The 22,713-nt window shown below is 39.3% G+C and overlaps 2 protein-coding genes across 7 annotated transcripts in view; both read left to right on the forward strand.

Moving 5' to 3' along the window:
* The window catches only part of PDPK1 (3-phosphoinositide dependent protein kinase 1), a 28,633-nt gene extending 23,519 nt beyond the window's left edge, over positions 1-5,114 (forward strand). For all 3 annotated transcript variants that reach the window (XM_065685018.1, XM_065685017.1, XM_065685019.1), the window contains exon 14: positions 12-5,114. In XM_065685018.1, the coding sequence (XP_065541090.1) occupies positions 12-119 (108 nt within the window). In that variant the 3' untranslated portion in view covers positions 120-5,114. The remainder of the gene's footprint in view (positions 1-11) is intronic.
* A 171-nt stretch (positions 5,115-5,285) lies between these two features.
* Positions 5,286-22,713, forward strand: part of KCTD5 (potassium channel tetramerization domain containing 5) — a 32,239-nt gene continuing 14,811 nt past the window's right edge. Inside the window, exons 1-6 of one of the 4 annotated variants that reach the window (XM_065685029.1) lie at positions 5,498-5,587; positions 10,216-10,288; positions 10,911-11,019; positions 12,094-12,185; positions 12,902-12,997; positions 16,156-16,272. In XM_065685029.1, coding sequence (XP_065541101.1) covers positions 10,247-10,288; positions 10,911-11,019; positions 12,094-12,185; positions 12,902-12,997; positions 16,156-16,272 — 456 coding nt within the window. In that variant the 5' untranslated portion in view covers positions 5,498-5,587; positions 10,216-10,246. Of the gene's footprint in view, positions 5,588-8,333; positions 10,289-10,910; positions 11,020-12,093; positions 12,186-12,901; positions 12,998-16,155; positions 16,273-22,713 lie in introns of those variants that run through there. The other 3 variants (XM_065685026.1, XM_065685028.1, XM_065685027.1) reach the window with 3 other exon arrangements.

Raw genomic sequence — 22,713 nt, forward strand, 5'->3', positions numbered from 1 at the left:
TCCACTTACAGCCAAACAGGACGTACTACCTGATGGACCCGAGTGGGAATGCTCATAAATGGTGCAAAAAGATACATGAAGTTTGGCGGCACAGATACCACCAGAATGCTGCTAAATAGTAAAGCTTATCCAAAACTTCCCAGTTTCCCTACTTGCTGCTAGAACTCCATGTGCAGCCGATCAGAGGAATCTTTTCAACCCACCTATTACCATCTCAAGGGGAAGCATATGTCTGAAATGTTCTGCTTTCGGGTTTTGTTTTGGTTGTTTGTTTGTTGGTTTTGGGTTTGGTTGGCTTGTTTTTGGGTTTGTTTTTTTGTGTGTGTGTGGGGGGTTTGGTTTTGTTTTTTTTTTTTCTTCTTTTTGGTTCTTGTTTGGTTTTTGGATTTTTTTCTTTTTTGTTGTTTTTGGGTTTTGTTTTTTTTTTTTTTTTTAAGAAAAAAGAAAAGCAAAAACCTAATGGAATTCAGGGTCACTTTGCTTGCTCATTGTGCTTCTGTTGAGGCTTCCACATGCATATCATTGCAGTGAAGATCTTGCTTTTGTGCACTTCAGCTCAACTTTTGCTGCAGACTAGTGGATAGACCTTGCATTCCAGCTTCACTTAAGATGAGTTAAAACCAATCCACACGCACACACGCCGAATCATGTACCAGCCTTGCGTTTTATAGGGCTGGAGTTGTCTGTGACTTTCAGATTATCATTAAACTGTATTTCATCAGGGAGCTTTTATATGCCTCTCCTAAGCACCACCTCTTTGTTTTCTCTTCCTTTCCTCACAGTCCCCCAGCTTATTGGTATATGGCATTTGTAGCCAGGTCAGTCGCACCCTTGTGTAATTCCTAACATAGTTCTGGTTGCAGGATTTATGTGGTACTTCAGTAATTATGTGAATGAATCAGATGTGCCTGGCAGACAGGCTCCAATGATACAGGTTTTAAGAGAGTAAAATGCTGAACATGGCACTGGGAGTTTTCTAAAATTGAAATGTTGGCGTCTGAAGCATAGAAGATTTTAAAGATTAAATTTTAATATGAATCATGTGTTTAATCAAGGGACAACAAACTTACCAGCATGCTTTCAACTAATGCTAACTGAAAGATTAACTAGTTAGTATTGGGGGGCGAGGGTTGCTATTGAAGTAGTAAATAGTTTTTCACCTTTTCAGGAGGTAAGGGCTAGACGCTTTCTTTCCACGGTGTGCATGTACTGTGCATTTAGCTGGGCCACCCTATTTACCTGGGTAGAGAAGGACGTGTGAAAGCATTGTACAATTGATTACTTGACTTTTTTTGTCTCATTGTGTAATGAGATGTACAAATAATACTATTTTTGGTCCTTGGCCAGGTATTTAGCAACTCTGAAAAAAATATAAGCAATTGAAATATTAGATCCATATAGTAATCTGGTTAAAAATTCAAAGGAAAATATTGATGCAAAGGGGAAAATATATGGTACTTAAGGCATATCTATAAAATGAAATTATTTTGCATATCAATCTGCTTTATTCTCTTCAAATTAAGGTTTTTTTGTGGTCAAACATTTCTTGTAATGTTGCAAAGACATAACTTTCTATGTGCTGAAAACAACTTCCTTAATGGCATTTTCAACATGCCCGTGTTCCTGAACCTTGCAGAGAGGAATGACCTGGGTCTGGACAAAGGCATTCCTTCCTTTTTTTTAAAAGCAGTATAAACATCACACCTATTTATTCTTCTTCTACACATACTATCTCTTTGCATTTTGAGGTCTCTTACTATGGTGTTTTTCCTTCCACCAAAGAAAATATGTTCCATTGCAATGCTGGAAGAACTCATGGGCGGCTGTTCTAGAAGCAGTATTTTAAAAGCAGTGGTTAATCAGGATTTCTCAGAGAACACATGAATGTTGGATATTTTGTTGCACGGGGCAAAGGAGATATATTATTTCTCTCTTAAACTGTTACGTGTTTGAACTTGATGACAGTTCAGCTTTTTCAATATCTTTTGTTCTTTAAAGGAGGGAGTGCATTTGCCTTTTCTTTTGGAGGAAGTACATTCTTGTAGTCTTCTGTTATCTCCTCCTATGTATGCAGATTTGATGAAAGTAAATCACTGGCCTGCAGTGCCTGGTGTTAAGGGAGATGAGGTGTCCTGTAAATGGCTGAGATGAGCAAGAATTTTGTTCCATCTGCATCATCAGAAATTTCATCATATACAGGGTACACTCCTTGTTGCTAAAATTCAGATAGCACAGCACTTCTGTCTGTGACTGTGTTAATCCTATATGGACCATTCTAACCAAGATTACATGAATTGTAAGTTTGTTGCGTTTGCTTTCTGGCTGTCAGGGTCCATTTTTATGGGGGGTCCACTGGAGGCTACCCTATTGCTCTTGGTTTAGTCTTTGATATAGAGATGTAAATGCGTTCTCAACTTTATACAGGAGAATGTGGCAGTGCTGGAAATTCATGGTGCCACTGCTGTTTTGCTATGACAAAACCTGGCCTCACATAAAATGTCTGGCAAAGTTGTTTTGCTGATAGTGAGCACTGTGGCTTCGGTAAGAGGTGGGGTGATCTCCATTGGCTTGTTCACTAGGTGGAAATTTAGGAATGCTAAAACATCTTTTCTGTAATACTTAGACTTGTAGTCGTTTTGCCATAAAATAGTCACTCTGCTTTTTCACACCTTGAAAATCCTCTCTCCGTAGACTTCTGTCCTGCCCACCAAAAGCTTTCAGCCAAAGAAATCTTGATAGCAGTAAGCTGTCAAGGTGTCTGGAAGGCTGATATCTGCATTCTAGTATTCCTTTTTTCTTTTGCTAATGCTGTCATTAGGAAACTATGAGTATCTCTTATAGGCATCCCTTCCCTGTAGAACTAAAGTGTTCCAAATCAAGTCTTCCTTAGCTGCTGCTTTTTTGGGAAGGTACTAGAACTTTTCTGGGAGAGGTATTTGTCTTTCTTGGACTGTAAGTGAAATCTGTGGTTTTGAAAGATGACAGAAGAATAGTGAGGCAAGACAAAGAAATCGTGTGGATTGAAGTATATTTCACCACTTTGTCCACTTAAAGGTGTGTTGGCAGGTGCTGCTTACCATGAAGGGCTGGTTCCTGTTTTAAATGCTTGTACCTGAAGTGGGGTAGCTTCAGATCTTTGTCCTGAGGACCACTGTTGTGGTTCATGGGAGTTCATGGAATGAAATGTACAAGGAAGGTTCTTCAAGCTGCAGATGAGCCAGTTAATTTCTCTATTCTTTGTCTGAGATCTTTCAAAGCGCAGAAAGGGTTGTTAGGCACTTAAAGACCCTTCTTGGACTCCTTAATGCGAATCTACGGAAAACCCAATCTGATTGATTCCATCTTTTACATTTTCAGCATTTGCCAGTCATTTATAAAGAATCTGGTCAGTAATATGCAATTTTATTTCGGGAAGATGTTTATTGCATCTGTTTTCTGTGGGATGGAACTAAAGAAAGGGTGAAGTACTACTGTTAGAAAAGACTTTTGAATCACACTGTTAAACTTAGTGTCCAGCCTAGTCACAGGAAGTTTAAAACTACTTTGATAAACTGGAAAGATGAGTTGATTACCGCTGGCCTTAAAAGTCCAGTTTTGAGAAGGGTTTGTATTAAGGAAGACTTGCTTCACATGTGATGTTGAGGCATTGTGAGCAGACTGATATTGCTTATTAAGATCTTGTTTGCTAAGCGCTGGGATGATGAAGGCATCAGGTTATTGGATAGTACTGTGCTCCACTTTTCACCTTCTTATGTGATTTAGTTGTGAAGTATCTGCTATATATAAGCCTACAAAAAAACTTCATAAGTTGAAACAAAGATAACTGTAATGCATTTTCATAGTTCAAGATGCTTAATTTAATGTGCTTGATATCACTACATTTTGTGATGGGAACTTTGAAGAATCTCGAGGATTTCCCACTTGTACATTTAATAGCTTCTTTTGAATGATTTAGGAAAGTCAGCACAATTACTTCATTTTAACTTTCTCCTAGTTAATTACATGAATAGGTGTGGTATTTATACCTGAAATTTTGCTGAATTACTCTAATATTTTATGCAAATACTAGTCAAATGGAAATGATCCTGCAAAGCTTCATGACACGGATTGTCCATCAGCTGATTAAGGGAGCTTACAGACAGGTAATTCTCTGACCCAAAATAGCACGCTTTCCAGTAAGCCTGGTCATTTAACAAAGTTTCCTCTTTCTTAGAAGAAATACAACTTCTGTACAGCAAACAATTGGAGAGGTTCTTAAGCACCTGTTGATCTGGTCTGTCTGTCAGCATGGGAGTGAATGTAGATTCACAGGTTGCTGTTTGTCAGAGCTTCCTATGACCATGACTAACACTGATTGGATGTGGCAAATTTCTAAATTGTGGCAGAACTTACAATTCCTGTATCTGACAAAAGAGGAAAAAAAATAGGAACCAGGAACCATAATCAGTTTTGATAGTTGTATGCTAGCTGTTTTCAGGTTGGTGGCAGTCAGTTACGTGTGTGATATTCTCTACCTGGTTTGTAGCTGTAACTGTGATGTACAGATAAAAGAAAAAAAAATGGGGAGGGGGGGGAAGCCAAAAAACCCACAAAAAAAAAAAAACCACACAACAAAAAAACAAGCAAAAAAAAAAAAAAAGGAAAACAAAGCCCAACCACCCCCACCCGCCTCACCAAGCACCACAAAACAATCTCCCCTCCTCCAAGAACTCGTGAAAACAGAAGCAAATAATGCAATGATATAAGATAAAACACTTTTGTATTTTTATTCTTATAAGGTTATTTGCTGGCTCTTGTTGGCCTCTAGTTCAGTCTGTGTTATTTAAATTCTAATATATGAATTATTTGGATTGAATTCATGTTCGGGGCCATGGTGTTGTATGTATTGATGTACAGCCTTGAATGTGAATAATTATTGTAAACTATATTTTACACCTTTTTCTGGCTTTATTATATAAATTTTCTATTGGTCGATGATTTAATCATATCTCATAATTTAATGACTGTTTATTCTCCTCTCGACAGATCTCTGTGCTGTAGATGTGTAGTTAGTGACTGGATGATGGATTTCACTTACGCTTGGTAGTCTGTAATAAAGGCATGTAGGGTCCTGGCGCGGCCTCGCCTCTTCCTTTCGCGGAGGGCTGCGGCGGGGAGCGGGACGAGACCTCCGGCCCGGTGGCGGCGCTGTCCTGCCGGGGCCTGCGGTCGGGACGTCGCGGGGGGCCCCGGCGGACGAGGCCTCTGCGGCGCAGGCGCGGGCCGTGACGAGCTGAGGGACGCTTCCGGGGGAGGTGCGCTCGGGGACCTGCGGTGGGGGCAGGCCCTTCCGGCGGCGGCGAGGATGGCGGCGGAGAACCACTGCGAGTTCCCGGTTCCCCCGGGCGGCGGCATCGGGCTGGGAGGCCCGGGCGGGCCCTGCCGCCGGTGCAGCTCAGCGCCGCCGCCCGGCGCGGGGCCGGGCAAGTGGGTGCGGCTGAACGTGGGGGGCACCTGCTTCCTTACCACTCGGCAGACGCTCTGCAGGGACCCCAAGTCCTTCCTCTTCCGCCTTTGCCAGGCCGACCCCGACCTGGACTCGGATAAGGTGAGCCCCTGGGAGGCGGAGCGGCGGGCTCCCTGGCCAGGCCGCGCTGCTGGGCGAGCCCTGCACTTGACGGGAGCTCAGCTCGGGGGGTGAGGGCGGGCGGACTTCCTGCAAAGCGGTGGGGGTCGTGGGTGACAGCTGCTTATAACTGCCAGAGGCCGCGCGGGATCGCTCGCGTGTTGGTTTAAGTTCTCTTGTCGTCTGATAGGGCTTAGCTGTAGCGTTTACATGGAGTCTGCCTGCGCGGCTGTCATTTCTGCACTGTCATCACTCCTGTTCGGTTTCAAGAGCCAGATCGAAGTACTTCTGATAATAACCTCTCGCGCTTACCCATCACATTCTGTGCGTCGCAGTTCTTAGGGAGGAATGTTACTTATTCTGCGCGGACTGCAGTGGTGGGTGATAACGAATCCGGGTATCCGTTCTGACTCATTTTTAGTAGGGGAAGACAAGTTACTGATTAAGATTTTATTTATGGAGTGGCATGTAATAATGGATATAACATAATCATATATAGTGCTGGCTCTGAAAGAGATTATGGAGCGTAATGGGCAAAAATGGACTTCCAGTATGGAAAAGAAGGAAACAGCGTATAATATGTAACCAGCAGTTTAAAAATAAGGGGTTGATTTTTACGTATCAGTTTGCTTTGGGTTTTTATTTCCCAGTGAGACTCCTGCATAACTTCCAGAAGGGAGGTTTAGACACTGAGGAAGATAGGGAACAGAACATGAACAGTGTTCCAGAGTTAGAGAAAAAGACCTCAAAGTGTGGTGGTGTGGGGATTGGGTTTTGTTGTCTTTGGTTTGGATTGGGGCTGTTTTTGGAGAGGATTAGCTTCAACTGGCCTATAAGAATGAGTTTTTAAATGCAGGTGGCTGCTGATAGGTCAGAAATGGTCTTTACTTGGGAGGGAGTAAGAAAGTTTTCTTCTAATATTTCATAAATAAAAGATAAGGCACACTTAATTATTAAGACACTTGTTTCAGGTGTTCCGCTGCAAAAACGTGCTTATTTCTCTCAGTGTGGTCAGAGAGAAGGTGTATTTTTAGACTTTAGTTCTAATTAAAGCATTTGGCTTTTTCTTTTTTTTTTTTTTCCCCACTATTTGTTTTCACTGGTTGAAGAAATCAGCCATCCTCCAAGGACCATCAGGGAGGTGTTGTATCTTGCAAAAGTTCCCTGAGGCTACTAATCTAAAAGTTTTTACTGTGCTTATGTGTGGGGTTCTAGCAGCAAATCACAAGTTTATGCTAAGGTTATTTATCTATTTGGTAGGATGCAGAGAGACCTGACAAATTTTTTTCATGTTTCTGGACTTAGGTAGTTACAGGTGTCACAGCATAAATGGCAATCTAAAGCTAGCTGCAGTCACAGCTATAGAAAGTTAACCTTTGCTTACTAGGAACATGCTCGTGTATTACTTGAGCTGCTTAGGTATTACAAAGCATCATCCTGTATTGCTAGCATATAGGTCTAATGGAAACTACTTCAGCAAGATGCAAATAAATTGCATTGTCCCGTCACTGTCGGTAGCCTTTCTTGCAAAATTGTAGGTGGTGTAGTTACCTTGAATGCATTATTGTGCAAATCAGTAACGTGGGGCAAGCAGCACACAGAGAGAGAGCTACAAATTGTTGTAGAAAAATGGATTTAGATAAAATCCTGTTATTCAGAGATGCATTCTCTAGGCTTATGAACCTGGACGTCTTCAATTTGATGTACAAAAAGCAAAGCCTTTCCTTGTTAAGTATGCACTAAGGTCATCTTTTCAGTACAGCATTTGTCAGTTTCATGTCTTCTTGTTCTTGACCATCTGTAGTCATTGATTTTGACTTTAAACATTCAGAGCCTGGGTTCTGCAGTCACCCGTTCTCTTGGATTTTGCAGAACTGGCCTGCCTCTTAGATTACCCATTGCAGCGTATTAATTACAGTAGCTAAGGTAACCTAACCACAGCCAGCCTTTCTTCCAAGGATCTGATTCAGAATCTTTAGGTTCATCATCTGTAAACAGCAAAACATAATCCAATCAGTCCCTTTTTTTTGTCCTCTGAGTGGTAACAGATATCATAGGTGACCTTTCCAAGAGAAAAAAATCTTTCCCTGACATCTCACCAGCTTGTGAACGTACCATCTGATGCAACAGCACATCAACAGATTGTCTGTATGCTTTAAATTTGAAATATCAGATGCCTTTAACTGATAAGCACAGATATTTCAAGGGAATAATTGGTGATATTCGTGTTATCATCCTGGACTCCTTTGCCACGTACATGTAAATCAAAATGTGATAGTAATAATTTTTTCCCCCTTGTGGTTTTATTTTTTGGAGTCCCATTTTGAACTGTAACCTGGTACTAAGTTGACTTGTTAATCATGAGGTAAAGATTGTTTACAATGACTGCTATGCAGCATAGTTTTGTGCTCATAAAACAGTTCTTACACAAGGTGCAGCTAGTAGATACTGGCCTCATAAAGCTTGGGGCATTAGAGCTGGTCTTTGACCTGTAATTCCCTGGGTTTGATTCCATTGTGTTTTCTTCCTAAAAATCACATGGGTTTCAAACATCTTGTAATTTTAAACTTTAAAGTGAGAGAGAATGCATATTTGAGCTCATATATAGGCTGATGCTTGTTACAGCCATCCCAGACATACTTGTCCCTACCTCTAGAGGAGGATGTGGGGGAGGTGGGGTGGGGGGAATCCTGAGGGATGAGCCAGCAGTGGAGACTGTGAAAAATGATAGCCACAGCCCCCTGTTTGAAAGAACTATGAAAAATCTGGCCTCAACAAGGTGTATTGTGTTTCCTGTATGGGGAATTTGTCAGGGATGCGCTTCAGTAACTCACTTCGGGAAGTTTTAGATGTATTTTCAACACGTTAATACTGAATTGCACTCATAGTAAAAACATGCTTTCTAGTTGACAGACACATTTCATATTCTCCGATCGTGCTCCATTTGATGAGTGTGTAACTCAGCAAAAATGAAGGAGAGGTGTATTTTTTAAAAAACTTCAGTGAGTTAAAGCAGCTTTTGGAAAGCTCTCGCATTGTTGCCACTGACAAAAGGGAGGGAGGCAGATCGCACATCTAGATGCGAGATCAAGGAGAAGAGACAATAATGAAGTCAGCTTGTACACCAGTAAATATATGCCTTTGAGGAAAGAGGCTTAGTTCCTATTCTTTCTTGCTTTGCCTGATTGCCAAACCAGAATCTTTAGAAATAGAAGCCATAAGAAAATCGTATGTCAGATGAGAACAGACCCATAAGCAAACCCAAAGACTAGTAATAGAGCTGTTTCTGCCTGAACTTGACAAGTGAGGCATATCATAATTGTCCATATTGATGCATTAGGAAGTTCTGCAAGAAATTAACTGGATGAGTTTATTAGAAATGAGAACAGGAAAATGAATTAGTTTCTAGGTTGTACTTTACAAATATCAGTTGCATATATAGCTGTCTTCCTCTTCTGTAATTTCCACACAAACATGTTTCTTACTTAACTATATAAATAATAAGATTTCCTTAATACTTGTTATTAAAAAGAATTTGAAGGCTTCAGGAATAGTAGCATGTTCACCTTCAAATTATCTTCAGGTGCTAATGTTGAACAAGTTTATGCAGCCTATTTCTTGGTATCAGACATGTTTCCGGTTGCGACAGAAAAGAGATTAACCTTAGCACACCCCCAGAAAAACTACTGTTGAATGGAATGAGCTAGTGAAGTTTATTCTCTGAATCTAGTATGTTTCACAATGTCACATGCATCTTTGTATTTAAGACTATTTGAGAATCATTTCAGCAAATGTGTGATAGTACAAGTTTCTCATGTTCAGCTCTGTCAGTCAGCACTCGCAGCTCCTTTCCCATGAGCAGTTTCCAGCTGCTCTTCCCCAAGCCTGAAGCATTGCAGGGGGGTTGTTGTGGCACAAGTGCAGGAGCTGGCACTTTGCCTTCTTGAACCTCATCCCATTGGCCACAGCCCATGGGTCCAGCCTGTCCAGATCCCACTGCAGAGCTTCCTATCCTCCAGCAGTTCAACACTCGCACCCAACTTGGTGTCATCCACAAATTCACTGAGGGTGCACTCAATCTGCTCATCTAGATCATTAATGAAAATATGAAACAACACTGGCCCTAACACAGAGCCGCGGGGGACACAACTAGTGACTGGTTGCCAGCTAGATGTGACACCATTTGCCACCACGCCTTGGACCCTGCCATCCAGCCAGTTTTTAACCCAGCAAAGAGTCTACCCATCCAGGCCATGAGCAGCCAGTTCATTTAGAGCTTTCAGTTAATTTGCTTCTGTGACTCACCTATGTCTGTAATAGTGTAGAGCTGGTGGTTCGTGTTGCTTCAGAGGGTCGTGTGAGAAAACACTGTATTGTAAAAGATTACAATAATTTTACTGAAGCTTGCTTCTAACTTACTTCTCTTAGCTGAAATGATTTCCGGTTTTGTAAGCCTATATATTTCTTAATTCAGTTCAACTGGTGACCAAAGACTGTGCTTTTTTCTTTAAAACAGTGGGGCTTTTTAATCAGTTTTAGATCTTCCTTTCCAACTTCACTGGTTTCTGTTCCTGTATGAAATAATACTTTTCATCTTATAATCCATGCAGTTGTTAGCTGATTTCTTTGGGTTGTACCTGTATGCACATAGAACCCTTGGTACGCAGCTGTTCTCAGTGTCCTGTGAGTATTTGTACATCTGAGCTAAGACAAAACCACATGTTTTTAAAACAAAGTGTTGAGGTTTAAAACAAAGTGTTGAGGTTAAAGTGAAGGTAGGTTTGTTTGCCTTTAATTTCAGAAACAACGAACAAACAAAAGTTGGTATCCAGCCTTCACTGTAATGTAGCCTTTGTTCTGAGCCTTCAGGTTTCCGACTAAAAAAGATAGTTTCCTGGTTTAAACTGTTCTTTTTAAACTTAATTTTTAGTATTCTCACCACTTAAACGTTTCATGCTAACAGTGTTGATAATCTTTTGATAAGGCTATAGGAAATAGATATAGGAATAGAAGAGGTAAGAGAAGTTGTGTAGTACATGATTGAGTTGCGTGGTCAGTCTGATACAATTATGACATTGTGGAATTCCTTTTAATGTCTTTAATAAAGTTCGCTTTAAGGGATGTGGCTGTGAATATCTGCTTGCTATTCAGATGCCAAGCTGAATATTAGCTTCAGTTCCTGCTTGGTTGTTCAAGTCATTCTGGGTTTTTTTGGCTTTTGTGTTTGTTCGTTGGGAGGTTGTGTGTGGGTCTGGGTTCTTTTGTTTCTTTGGTTTGTTTGTTTTGTTTTGTTTTTCTACTCTAGGATGAAACAGGTGCCTATTTAATAGACAGAGACCCAACCTACTTTGGGCCAGTGCTGAACTATCTCAGACATGGGAAACTGGTTATTAACAAGGATCTAGCTGAGGAAGGTAAGATGTTACTAAATCTCTTGCTTATTATTTTCACCATTTCTGAGTCACCAAAAGTAATTTACAGGTGCATCTTAATCAGTGTAGCCTTTCAATCTGTTGCAAGCAAAGCTGATGGGTTTCGTGCAGTTATAGTATATGGTAGTATTTGAGTGGTTTGAGTATGATTCCTGATTTCGCAACCCCCATTGCCAGTTCGAACATAAATACACGAGCATGAGGGCAGATGCCTTTTAATCTATAATTTTGTCTCTTTCCTGTATGTATGAAATATTTGGGTTTAGTCCTCTTCAAGCACAAGAGTACTGTCTGTGAAACAAGTTTTAGAAGTTGTAAAGTGAAGTAATAGTGAAATTCTGGGATGTTCAGATGCGTGGAATAAGCTCTTGAGGAGTAAAATCTGCCACCAGATTCTCTCTCCCTGACTCAAATTCATACCAGTTTTGCCCTGATGGAGGATGACTTTTTTAGACCATAGTACTAAAACTGTATTGACAAGGTGTTGAAGAAATTGTTCAAAAAGAAATACAGTCTAACAGTAGTAGCAGGAAATAATGTGAAATGTTCCCGAGTGCGCTGTTAAACACATAGTATGTGCGGAGAGCAAGTAAGGCTTGAACATGTGAGTGGGAGCTGTCTTTCGTAGGTATATTTAAGCTTTTGTTTCAGTGACAGAAAGAATTTTTTTCTGCAAACTGCAGAGCTTTCCAGTAAGACAAATTGAATTTCTCTTTCATATTCTGGCCTGAGGCAGGGCCTGAGCTGTCGTGGGCCATCAGTCTGCTACCCATGCATTTGTGCGCCTTTTTTCTTGTTTGTTTCCTGCCTCTCATTCTGTATGTGGATTGGCATGTTTTCTTTGGGGTTTTTCTTAGGACAGTTTTTTGGAATGAGCTCAATGTTGAACTGCATGTATCTGAAGTCATCCAGAATTGTTACATTAGTAAATGAACTTTTCACAGGGCAAAATAAATCATTTCTATAGCTGTAGAGAAGATAATCTTAGGAACTGATCGGTGGTTTTGGCCTGGAATCTTTGGTTACACTGTTTTCCAAAAACTGTTCTCATCCTAGGTGTACTGGAAGAGGCTGAATTCTACAATATCACATCACTAATAAAACTGGTAAAAGACAAAATAAGAGAAAGAGACAGCAAAATCTCACAGGTGAGGCTGTTTTCTGGGGTGGTTTTGATTATTTTTTTCTGTGGCAAATAGTGGGTGTGTTCCATTTTTATTTTTTCCCTTAACTACTCATTTCAAGATACTAAGTGGCTGCCTCTGGCACTGGCTGAGCTGGAGCCAGTGCTACACGAAGATTGATATTCTTAATTGCTAGTATCTCCCATTCTGCTTACACAGAGCACAGCATATGGTTCCAGTTCTTGTTTAAAACATGAAAACGTTTTAAAGAATTTTCAAAATATTTTCTGAAGGGTTTCAGCTGAAGTGGCCCCAGTTATTCATTGCTCTGAATGGGAAACTTTCACAGGGAAATAATGACATTTTTCATATGGTCAGACATTCCTTAAGAGTTAGGTAGGCTTCTCCAGAACCTCAGCCTTCTTTTTGAATGATGAGGTTCGCTACTACATGGAATGACATGTAAGTCTTAAGATTATTTTGTTCTAACTGTTGAGTAGCGCTTTTAGTCTCTGAAACGTTCATGAAGCATTGAATCTTCTGGAAAGTGATTCTGAACAGATGAGATTTCTTAAACAAAACACTACAACAACAAAAAAAAATCCCCAAACCCCAAAAGGACAAGGTGTTCAAGGTGGTGTTTTTTACTTACCATTTCTAGAGAGTAAGGGCAACTTTAGACGAGTCACAAGCATAGTGAATTCCATGCTGTACTGAGCATCTTATATTTCTTCTTGAAGGTGCCAGTCAAACATGTGTACAGGGTGCTGCAGTGCCAGGAAGAGGAACTCACTCAAATGGTTTCCACAATGTCTGATGGCTGGAAATTTGAACAGGTAAAAAACCCATATGGGATATAATTACAAAGTCTTCTGAAAATGCAGTTATGTGAGAGAGGAGTGTAAAGTCAAATCTATGCATCTTTTTAAGTTCAGTCATTTTCAGAAATTGGATAAATATACACAGTTAAGTTAAAATTTTATATTTGTATTCTTATTTGTCAGAGAAAAAAAAAAGCCCCAAACCAACTAAACTAGCTTTCCAGGAGGTAAATTGTGCTGTCTTTCTACAGAAACATCTACCTCATGTTTGAAATGTTATTCTTCAGTGTCTACACATGAGCATTTTTGAAGGGTGAATAAACCAAAATGAACTAATATAAGTTTATATGAATCAGATATGAGGAGCTGTGGGTAAAAGAGACGAGTTTGGGAGGTAAATGCTTGTCAGGCCGGAAAAATGGTTCTTCAGATAAAAGACTGGTACATGTAAGAGGGTGAATTTAACCATCATGGATGTGAAGCTGGATAGGTACGAACTACGTGAATGTTTTCATTCTTTGCACCGCGTAAAAGTAGCTTTGTGTGTACATTCAAGAATACATTGTAAAATTGCAAGAAGATCTTTCTGTTATCTTTGCTAATCTTTGTAATTAAGAAACTATGTGGCATCTTCATCCTTCACATTCCTAACCTACGAGGATATTTAAACCTTATTGGAGCAATGAAGCTGTTAACTCTGGAGTGAGACAGAAGTGCTCAGCCGCCAGCATCTTTTTCAGTGTCTGATGCTAGCCTTAGAAGAGATTGGAATAAGCACAAGCCTTTTACCCTGTGCAGTCTCACTGTGATAATGCAACAAAACAACATTTTTTAAAAGTATGGCACACAAAGGTGAAAGAGAATATTTTTCTTATATTTGTTGAAATGTGCAAGGTGCTGGTGTCGGGGTGCACAGCCATGATACATAATCTAAACCAGCAGTGAGAACGTTTCTTATGCTTCAGTTCTCTGGCTCAAGTATTACCAGGTCTGTTTGGTCTGCCAGGAGCCAGAAGCTGGTTTAAATCCATGAAAAAAGCTCTTACTTAATGCACATGATTTTTTTTTTCTTTTTTTTTTTTTCCCTCCAGTGCATTTACAATGTTTTTTGGTTTTTGTTTTTTAATATATATTCTTTGGCATGAGAAACCAGAGATATAGCAGAGATCCTTTACATTTTAACAGTTTAAATGATACTATGGCTTTTACCTGTCCTAAAGCCTTGTATTCTTTGGGGATATTGTATTTGGGAGTAATCCTGCTGTGGCAGTGCAACTGCTAAAAGAACTATGATAATCTCTTCTGGATTTTAGAAGCTCTTTTAAAACTGGAAATTTCCAGTGTTTTTCTTGAATATTATGTTCTTGTTTCATCCAGCTTTCTCCCTACTGCCTCTCTCCTCCCCCGTGTTGCACTCTCTTGGGCACATAGGTTGAAGTAGATAAACATAACAGCCATATAGTCTCATAGTGCTCAGCTTCTTGTTACCTCAGATTAGGCCATTCTCTCCTTTGGTTGTATTGCATACCTGCTTTTGGCAGACTTCATTCCCTTGAAACATTATCAGAATATTCTGTATAATCTAAGCAGTTTTATTATTAAGATTTCAGAACATTGTAGCATTTCTGTAATTTTTTACCTTTTCTAAACCTGTGTTGCTCAGCAGCATGCTTCCTTCAGAAGCAGTCTTTGGGGTGGCACCTACTGTGCTTTTTACATATTATTGGTGGGAGAGAAATCAGCAGTTTTTTTCAGAGGAGTAATATTCCTATGGGTTGAGAGTCCTTGTGCTCTGCGCCCTGTGTAACATGTTTAAGTGGTTGCTTTTGATCAAAAATATTTCATTCCCCATGACATTTCAAAGTTTTCTTGTAAAATATGATTGTATCTGATGATTAAATAGGAGTGGAAGGTGTTAAACTTCTGGCACATTTATGCGGATGTATTGGTGCACTTTCCCAAAGAATACCAGTGAAAGTGCTGCCAGAATGCTGCAATTATGCAGCAGTCCCAGCCCCAAAACTACTGCCAATTGTTGTGCTGCCCCACTTTGTGATACCAATGGGTTATTTTGAAGATGATTTTTAGTTTCACTTGTTACTTTTTCAGGCAATCAGAAAAAAAACAATGTTTAGGCAATACTGCATAATGAGAAACTTTGGGCTGTACTAAATTGCTACACACAAAGGCTTCAGACAGCAGTGGTGTGTCAATCATGTAAATTTTAATGATTAATGTAACCTGAGTCTGTCACCATAATACTGTCTTAAATATGTTCACTGCGTAAGGAGGATAGTATTTAGCTGCTGCCTTCAAAATTATTCACATAACAGTAGCAGGATAAAAATAAAGTTACTGTTCATGAGCCTTCTCATCAGTAGTAATCCCTACTCAGAATAGGCAGTTGTCTAGTTCTTCGCACTTAATTTAAAACGCTAATCTTTCTCAAGTGCACTGGCAGGCTGTGCTTGAATTTAAATGGGCTATGAATTGCTGTGTATTATTAAGATAAAACATTTTTTTTTGTGATAACAAGTTGAGAAATTCAGCCGATGGTTTGAACTTCTGAATTCTTAGATGTTTGGCAAGTGTCAACAGAGTTTTTGATACTGATATATATGGGAATGAGATAGACAATTTTTTTTACTCCAATTATTTTCTTGGATCTTCTATAAATTACCCCTTCTTTTTTTTTTTTTTTTTTCTCTAGTTGACTTAATACGTTTCCCTAGCTGTATTTTGTTTATCAATGTCTGGAACACAATTAAGTTCTTCCATACCCAGGCTTGTTATATTGCTTTACATGACACCTTCCAGTCTTACATCCACAGTACCTTCTGCATTTGGAAAGTATGACAGGAAAATAATGCTCACTTTCACAATGCACCAAACTTGGTGGTTTTCAGAGTAGCTGGCTATACCACAGTGAGTTTTCTGATTTACTATCAGTAACTCTTAACTTCCCTTGAAATGACAAAGGGCTTTGTAGCTACCTTCATAAATTTTAGGTATGTTTAAATGAAAGTTGTAGCTTGATAGCAACTTGTTCTAGTGGCAAGTTAATGTTACCTGAACGTTTGAGCTCATCTATTATTTGTACAATTTGGATAACAGTATGTGCTTCAGCTTTACAAAGGTTTCTTTTTGTGTTTTGCTTTGATTGGTTATTTCAGCTTGTCAGTATAGGTTCCCAGTACAGCTGTGGCCGGGCCCAGCAGTCAGAGTATCTGCTGATAGTGTCACGGGAAGTGAAAGGGGAAGAGAGATGCTTCCAGAAATGCTGCAGTGAGGTGTGTCACACCATTCTTTTTGCCCTCACACTGATATGCTTGGCCTCCTTGCGTTTCTGCTGCTTTCAATTCATTCCACTTTATTCCTGGATGTACAGCACATAGTAATTTGTGTGTATTTGTGACTGGCTTTTATTTATATTCACAGTATTTCATGATACATTATGAATGTTCATATTGTAAAAATAATAAAAATACAACCAACCAAACCCCCCCCCCCCCCAGTTATTTAGTTTAAAGTTTTCTTAAGAAGAGTTCTTACCTTTTCAGTAGGTATCTTCTTTTCCTTAAATCTTCCTCCAAAGTTAACAGCCTTTGATTCATATTTGTTAAGTAAAAGTTGTACAATTTAAACATTAGGAGCCCTGTTAATAAAGCTTTGGGTTCACTGGGTTCAGAAAGGGTCATTTCTGTGTTAATCATTGTTCCAGTTTGGGTGTATTTCATCTACTGAATAGCCAGTTAAGTTCTGGGTTGGAACCCTCTGTTTCTGGTAAGTCAAAACTTAATTGCTTTTTTTAGCTGAGTGAAATATGTTAAAGTTGGGACAATGAGTAACAGATTTTTTTAGAAATAAAATAAGGAGCGAGAGGAGAACAAAATCAGGAGGTTTAAGTTGTGTCTCAAATGGAAAGAACATCCCGGGTTTTGGGGTTTTGTTGGTTTGGTTTTCTGGGGTTTGGTTGGTTGGTTGGTTGGTTGTTGTTGGGTTTTGGTTTTGGGTTTTGTTTTGGGGGGGGGGGGGGGGTGTTGGTTTTTTTATTTTTTTGTAGCTTGATTTTTTTTTTTGGGGGGGGGGGGTGTTGTGTTGGTTTGGTTTGGTTTGATTTGTTTGGGGAATTTTTCAGGGAAAATTTTATTGCTACCCAAATGAATCATAGCTTCACTCACTGGCTTTTTAGGGTGTCTCGTCCTTCCTGCTCCTCTCAACCTCAGATCACTGACTTTCAAATTGCTGTGTTACTTCCCAGTGTTCAGGAGTTTGGGAAGAGTTTTTTGCTAACCAGTAACACTGGAGGCAGTTTCCAGTTCTGTGCATAGCTGTGCTCCATTCTGAAGTGTCTTTTGTGAATTGATTGGGGAACCTGGTGTTCTCTAGTATTTTCCATCGATAAAATACTTGGAGTGCTTCTTTTCCTTGCTGTATATATGGTTATTCAGTCTGAAAGATCAGTATAACATCATGAAAATAACATGACAGTAAAGTGACTTTACATGAGCAGAACCTTATGTAAGAGTTTACATGGGCACTTAACCATGCAATTGCAAATTTTAAACCTGGACTGTTGCCTAGCTGTATTCCAGAATCAAATTTCAAGTACCAAGCACTGTCTGTTTCTTGCTGCTGTATAAATAACATTTGGAATGCAGAATTAATGCATTGGGTTTGTAGACTTTCTGGAACTGACTAGGAAATGTGGCCCATTGTTAAGGATACCTGGGGTACAGGCAGCATGATGTGATTTCCTGTGTTCATGTCCTAGATCGGTCCAAGTAAATCTCAGCATAATCAAATGGGAGATTTTAAACAAAACCAACAAAAATCAGGAAGGGGATTAATTTTCCTTCCTTCTAGATTTGAAGTCTGACAATTGCATTCAAGGACCTGAAACAAATATGTTTGCAGTCCTGGTCTCAGTCGTCAGTGCTGAGTTTACCACCTGATGTGTATGTATCTTTACAGCCCTTTGCAGATCCTTTGAGAAGGTAGTAGAACAAACACCTTATATCTCTGAAAGGTTTAGAGGCCGTTCTTACATTCATTCAACTTGATTTTTACAAAAAATTGGACGGACTTTCATTCTATCAACTGTTAGTATAACTAAAAAAACCCAGAAAGACAAGCTTTCCAAGACTTTCCAAGCTTTCTGGGGTGGCAGGAGTTTGTCATAGCTGACACAGAAGCAGTAATGTTCAAAGTACAAGAATATTTAAAATATAATTTGAGAATAATTGTTACGAAATTTACTCAGTTTTGAAAATCAGACCATCACAGAAAGAGAAGGAAATTGGTAGTCATGAAGTAGGTTAGTTAATATGAGTAACTCCAGTGCAAAACAAAGGAAGACAAGGATGCTGTTTGTGCAAGTTGGAGTGATTGTCTGTGATGGTAGGTAATGCTGTTGCTAATTTGTCCTCTAAATACACTGTATAGATTCTGAATCAGTATTGTTAAATCAGCATAGCAAATCTGTAGAGGCAAGTTACTGAAATGTGTCTGGTTTTGAGAGCTGCCTCAATTCAGTTAGGCATGAGAACTGTTCACTCCAAAAATAAGGTTCCTAAAACTGATCCAACTATTTTGCCCATTCATGGGGATGTTTTTAGCTGTACAGTCATTATTTTAAGACAGGAAGAGATTCGTGTTTTGCTGCTGTTGAGTAACTTAATTTGACCTATTCGCTCAGCTATAACACTTCTGTCATCTGTTTTTCTGAAGTAGACTTTTTTGAAAGATGGTTGTCCTCTCACAGAGCTGCAGACTTATGAAATAACTATCTGAAGAACTTTTCCTTGTTGTCCCTGAAATCATCCTTAAACCTTTCTTCTTTGAAAACAAGCCTGACCGTAGCAAGGCACCAGGTACTCTCTGTCCACCTTTCTTAGTCCGAACTGTTAGTTGTTTTTATTTTTCACTTTGCTTCTCTGATGGTCATCTCTTATTTTACTTAGAAGTTCAGACTCTATGAGACAGGAGCTTCCCTGTTGTTATTTCTTCATCTTTTCAGGAAAATCCTGACCTGTACTAGCACATCAAGCAATAGAATACAAATAACTATAATAATAGTAATAATTATAAGAATAATGTAATAAACAACAACAGCAACAAAAAAAAGCTTTCCTTACCTGCCATGTGGTAGTTACGTCAGTCTCTACTAGTGTCAGCACCCTTATTCTATGCAAACAGTGAATGGATCATGATCTACTGAATTTAGGTGATAAGTAACATTGGCATTTTCCTCTGCTTGCTTATGACACTGGGGCTCACATTGGTGCTCAAGCAGGATCACACTGCTTTAGTAAAGAGTGTAATGAAACAAGTCATGGAATGAATGATGCAAGGAGGAAAAATCTGTACATGCATGTATACATCTGTATATATAGTTATACAAATGATGTATGTGTCTATATATATAGTTATGCAAATTATATATATTTATAGCTATACAAATGATGAAATTCACAGTTTCAACTTTTTTTTTTTTTTTTTTTCCTCAAGTTCTTGGTCATTAAACCTCTCTGTTTAAGTCCCATGAGCGAGAGTTTGTCTTTTTAGGAAGTCTGAGAAAGAGTAGGCTGGATAATCTGAAATCCTTTTGCTATGCATTGTAATGCATGTTTTGCTGGCCTCAGATTACTCTGTTTTGTTGTGGGTTTTGTTTTTTTTGGTGGGGTGGGTAGTGCAGGGTTGGACAGACGCAGGTTAGGGGAGTTTAACAGTTACTTCCACTTTATCAGCACCCTTCTTAAAGTATTGCCACCAGCACTGGGAACAAGGGGGAGATTTTTGGAATACAAGTGCTAAAATACTGCCTTATTTCTGATCATACTTTCTAGCACAACAGTTCAGTTCTAATCTGCAATCATTTTCCGTTGTTTCTTTTTCTGCCATCACCCGTATTGTTGTTGATGCTTCTCAAAAACCTACGATGAAGTTTCTGGCATGCTACTGCTAAAATAATGCAAATAATAAATGCAGACAATAATTTTTTAGTTGCACACATATGGAGCTGCTTACAAGAGTATCGTGTTGGGAGTCTTGAAGAACTTCTTTTTAATGTTGCAAAAGTAACTTTATCTTGAAGTGTGCCAACTGATTAATAATGGCAAAAAGTCATCCAGATGTTTTGTAGTTGGCTAAATCAATAATCCTGTCCAATAGCTAGTAATTAGTCTGTCTGCCACGTCTCCTGAACAGACTTACATGCAAACAATCAACTTATTGGATTATGAAGCATTAGTGTGGGATATTAGTATCTACCTTGTTGAATAAGTATTGATGATTTGGCTGGTGTTTGGATCTTGTATCATATCTGCTTTCAGAGAGGTCATTTATTTTGTTCGAGTGTCAATGAGTAAAGAAGTATTTTTCTTACTGGTAATTGTTATCATAGCTTTCATAGTTACCTGATACCAAGATCTTGCCATTTTGCTAGAAGAAAACTTGACTGTATACTAGATCAAATCATATGCTTGAATTTTATTCTTCAGATCTTTCTTCAGAGAAGCTGTGTCTTCATTTAAATGTGTATCCAACTTTTTTAGTGTTTCCTAGCCTTTAAATGAGTTTAAATTGCTGTTTAAGATAGTTCTACGTATTACCTCAATAATTGAAGCAGTTACTGTATTAGTATTTTTGTAATTGCTATATAATATATAGGATAAATTTTATACACTTCAACAGGCTTGGAGCCAATGTATCTTAACTGCCTTTTCTTTTCCCCCTGAAAATTTATGCATGGTATTTTTTGCTGATAGGGAAGAGAAGCAACAAATCATCTCTATGTATGAAGTACATCTGGGTTTATTTTCCATCTTTTCAGTGGACTTTCTTAGGCCAACTGAGCAACTAGTTACCTTACAGGTTTTGTGATTCTGTATTACACAACTATGTTATGGTGCGGACTGCAGAGTGGAAGATTAGCTGACTTACTGTCTCAAGATAAATAGTGCCTTTGTATTCCAATGAGGATGTATTGGTGCTTCTAAAGGAAAAATGGAGTTTTGTAACTTCATTGCATGTTTTTTTCTGGAAAAAAATCTCTTTACCACATTAATTTTTGATTATCCTGTGTTCATTATTGAGTATGTATGTATTTTGCAAACCTAGAGTGATGTTAGGAGTGGAGAAGGGAGGGAAAGGTTTCTGGTGATCACACCCAGATAGTGTAGTTAGAGAGTGCTGAATCTTGATTGTCAGTACTGTTCATTGAAGGCTGAGCCTTGTATGCTACTGTCAGGGTCCAAAAAATTTGACATCACCTAGGCCTGGCATTGAGTTGGTTCACTGTGCAGGCATACTGCCTGCTGCTCTTTGTAGACATTGGCTCTGTCTGTGGAGGTGCTTGCTTAGCTGTATTACCAAGTGCAGGCACATCTGAACATCTCTCTCCTCTCTCCTTAAAAATACAGTGAGGCTTTATTTTCTCCTGGCAGTGCTATGTGGAAGCTGGTTTTAACCTAGGTCTACCTTCTACTTTTGTTGGAGGAATAATCTTATCCCTCAGGTACAGATTCTGGACCAAGGTTTCATCTGTGCTGCATCTTCCCTCCTTTAGCAAGGCTTTTACTCTCTTTGGTACTCTGCTAGACTACTAATGGAAGTACACAGTCTGGTTTTAGACAGATAATGACAGTGTTTCAAGTGCTGTTGCCCTAAAAAACAAGTCAAGCATTTTCTACGGGACCATTAGGAGGGCACTTTAATGATATAATGGATACTGGGGAGTAGGACACCCTTATCACATGAGTATGGTGGTTTGGTAGGTTAGATTTAATACAGTTTTGGTAATGACATTTAGATACACTGTATCTGTGCAACAGGTTGATTTTTAGGACTTTGATCTGTGTCAGGAGTAATAGCATCATACATTCTTTTGTCATGCTTTTGAAATAAACCTTCAAAAGAAATGAACCAGCTACATCTGACTCTATTCTGGCTTGGAAAAGAGGCAAGCTAAGTAAAGGCACTGGGGTGAGACTGACCAGCTTCTAGTTCCCTGTGTCTTACTTTTTTCCCTTTTCAAATATGGGGGTTATATTTCCCTGTTTCCAGTCAGCAGGAACTTGATGGAACTGCCTTGACTTCTCAGATATGATGGATAATGGCTTGGCAACTTCATTCACCAAGCCACACACATTTTTGGTATGAATTCTCTCACTTTACAATGCTGGTTTGGCAGCTGCTGTGCAGTTTATCGGTACATGATGTCGTCATGTTCCCACACCTGTAGGGAGGAAAACAGAGCCTGGCCACAGGGCCTTGGCTGCACTTCCCTCCAGTTTCTCTCAGCATATGCTGAGGTCACAGGGTTGCCTGGGGAACTGTCATAAGGTAGATACTGTGCATGTCAACCATACTGCATCCCAGAAGTAGCAGCTGCATTTTACCCTAAAATTTCTTTAATACTGTCACATAACTTTGAGGATTTGGGGAATGGGAAAGGGTGTCTCTAATTCCCCCGTTACTCCACAACTTTGTGTGAGGTAAGACAAGTTACATGAAATTTCTGCCGTTTGATAAACACATTGCATACCCGGTAGTACTGGTGCTGAGTATATCCTTCGTGCTCAGTAAATTGTCATTTATCATTCAATCGAGACTTGTAGAAGCGTGTAAACAGGTCACATTACATTACACATGGCTTCTGCTTGTAGTGCTTCCTTAATTAGCTTTCTTGTAGCAGCACATATGAATTTCGGATGTTATTCTTGGTGTCC

The sequence above is a fragment of the Lathamus discolor genome, chromosome 6, assembly GCF_037157495.1.
Source record: "Lathamus discolor isolate bLatDis1 chromosome 6, bLatDis1.hap1, whole genome shotgun sequence".
NCBI classification, from domain to species: domain Eukaryota; kingdom Metazoa; phylum Chordata; class Aves; order Psittaciformes; family Psittacidae; genus Lathamus; species Lathamus discolor.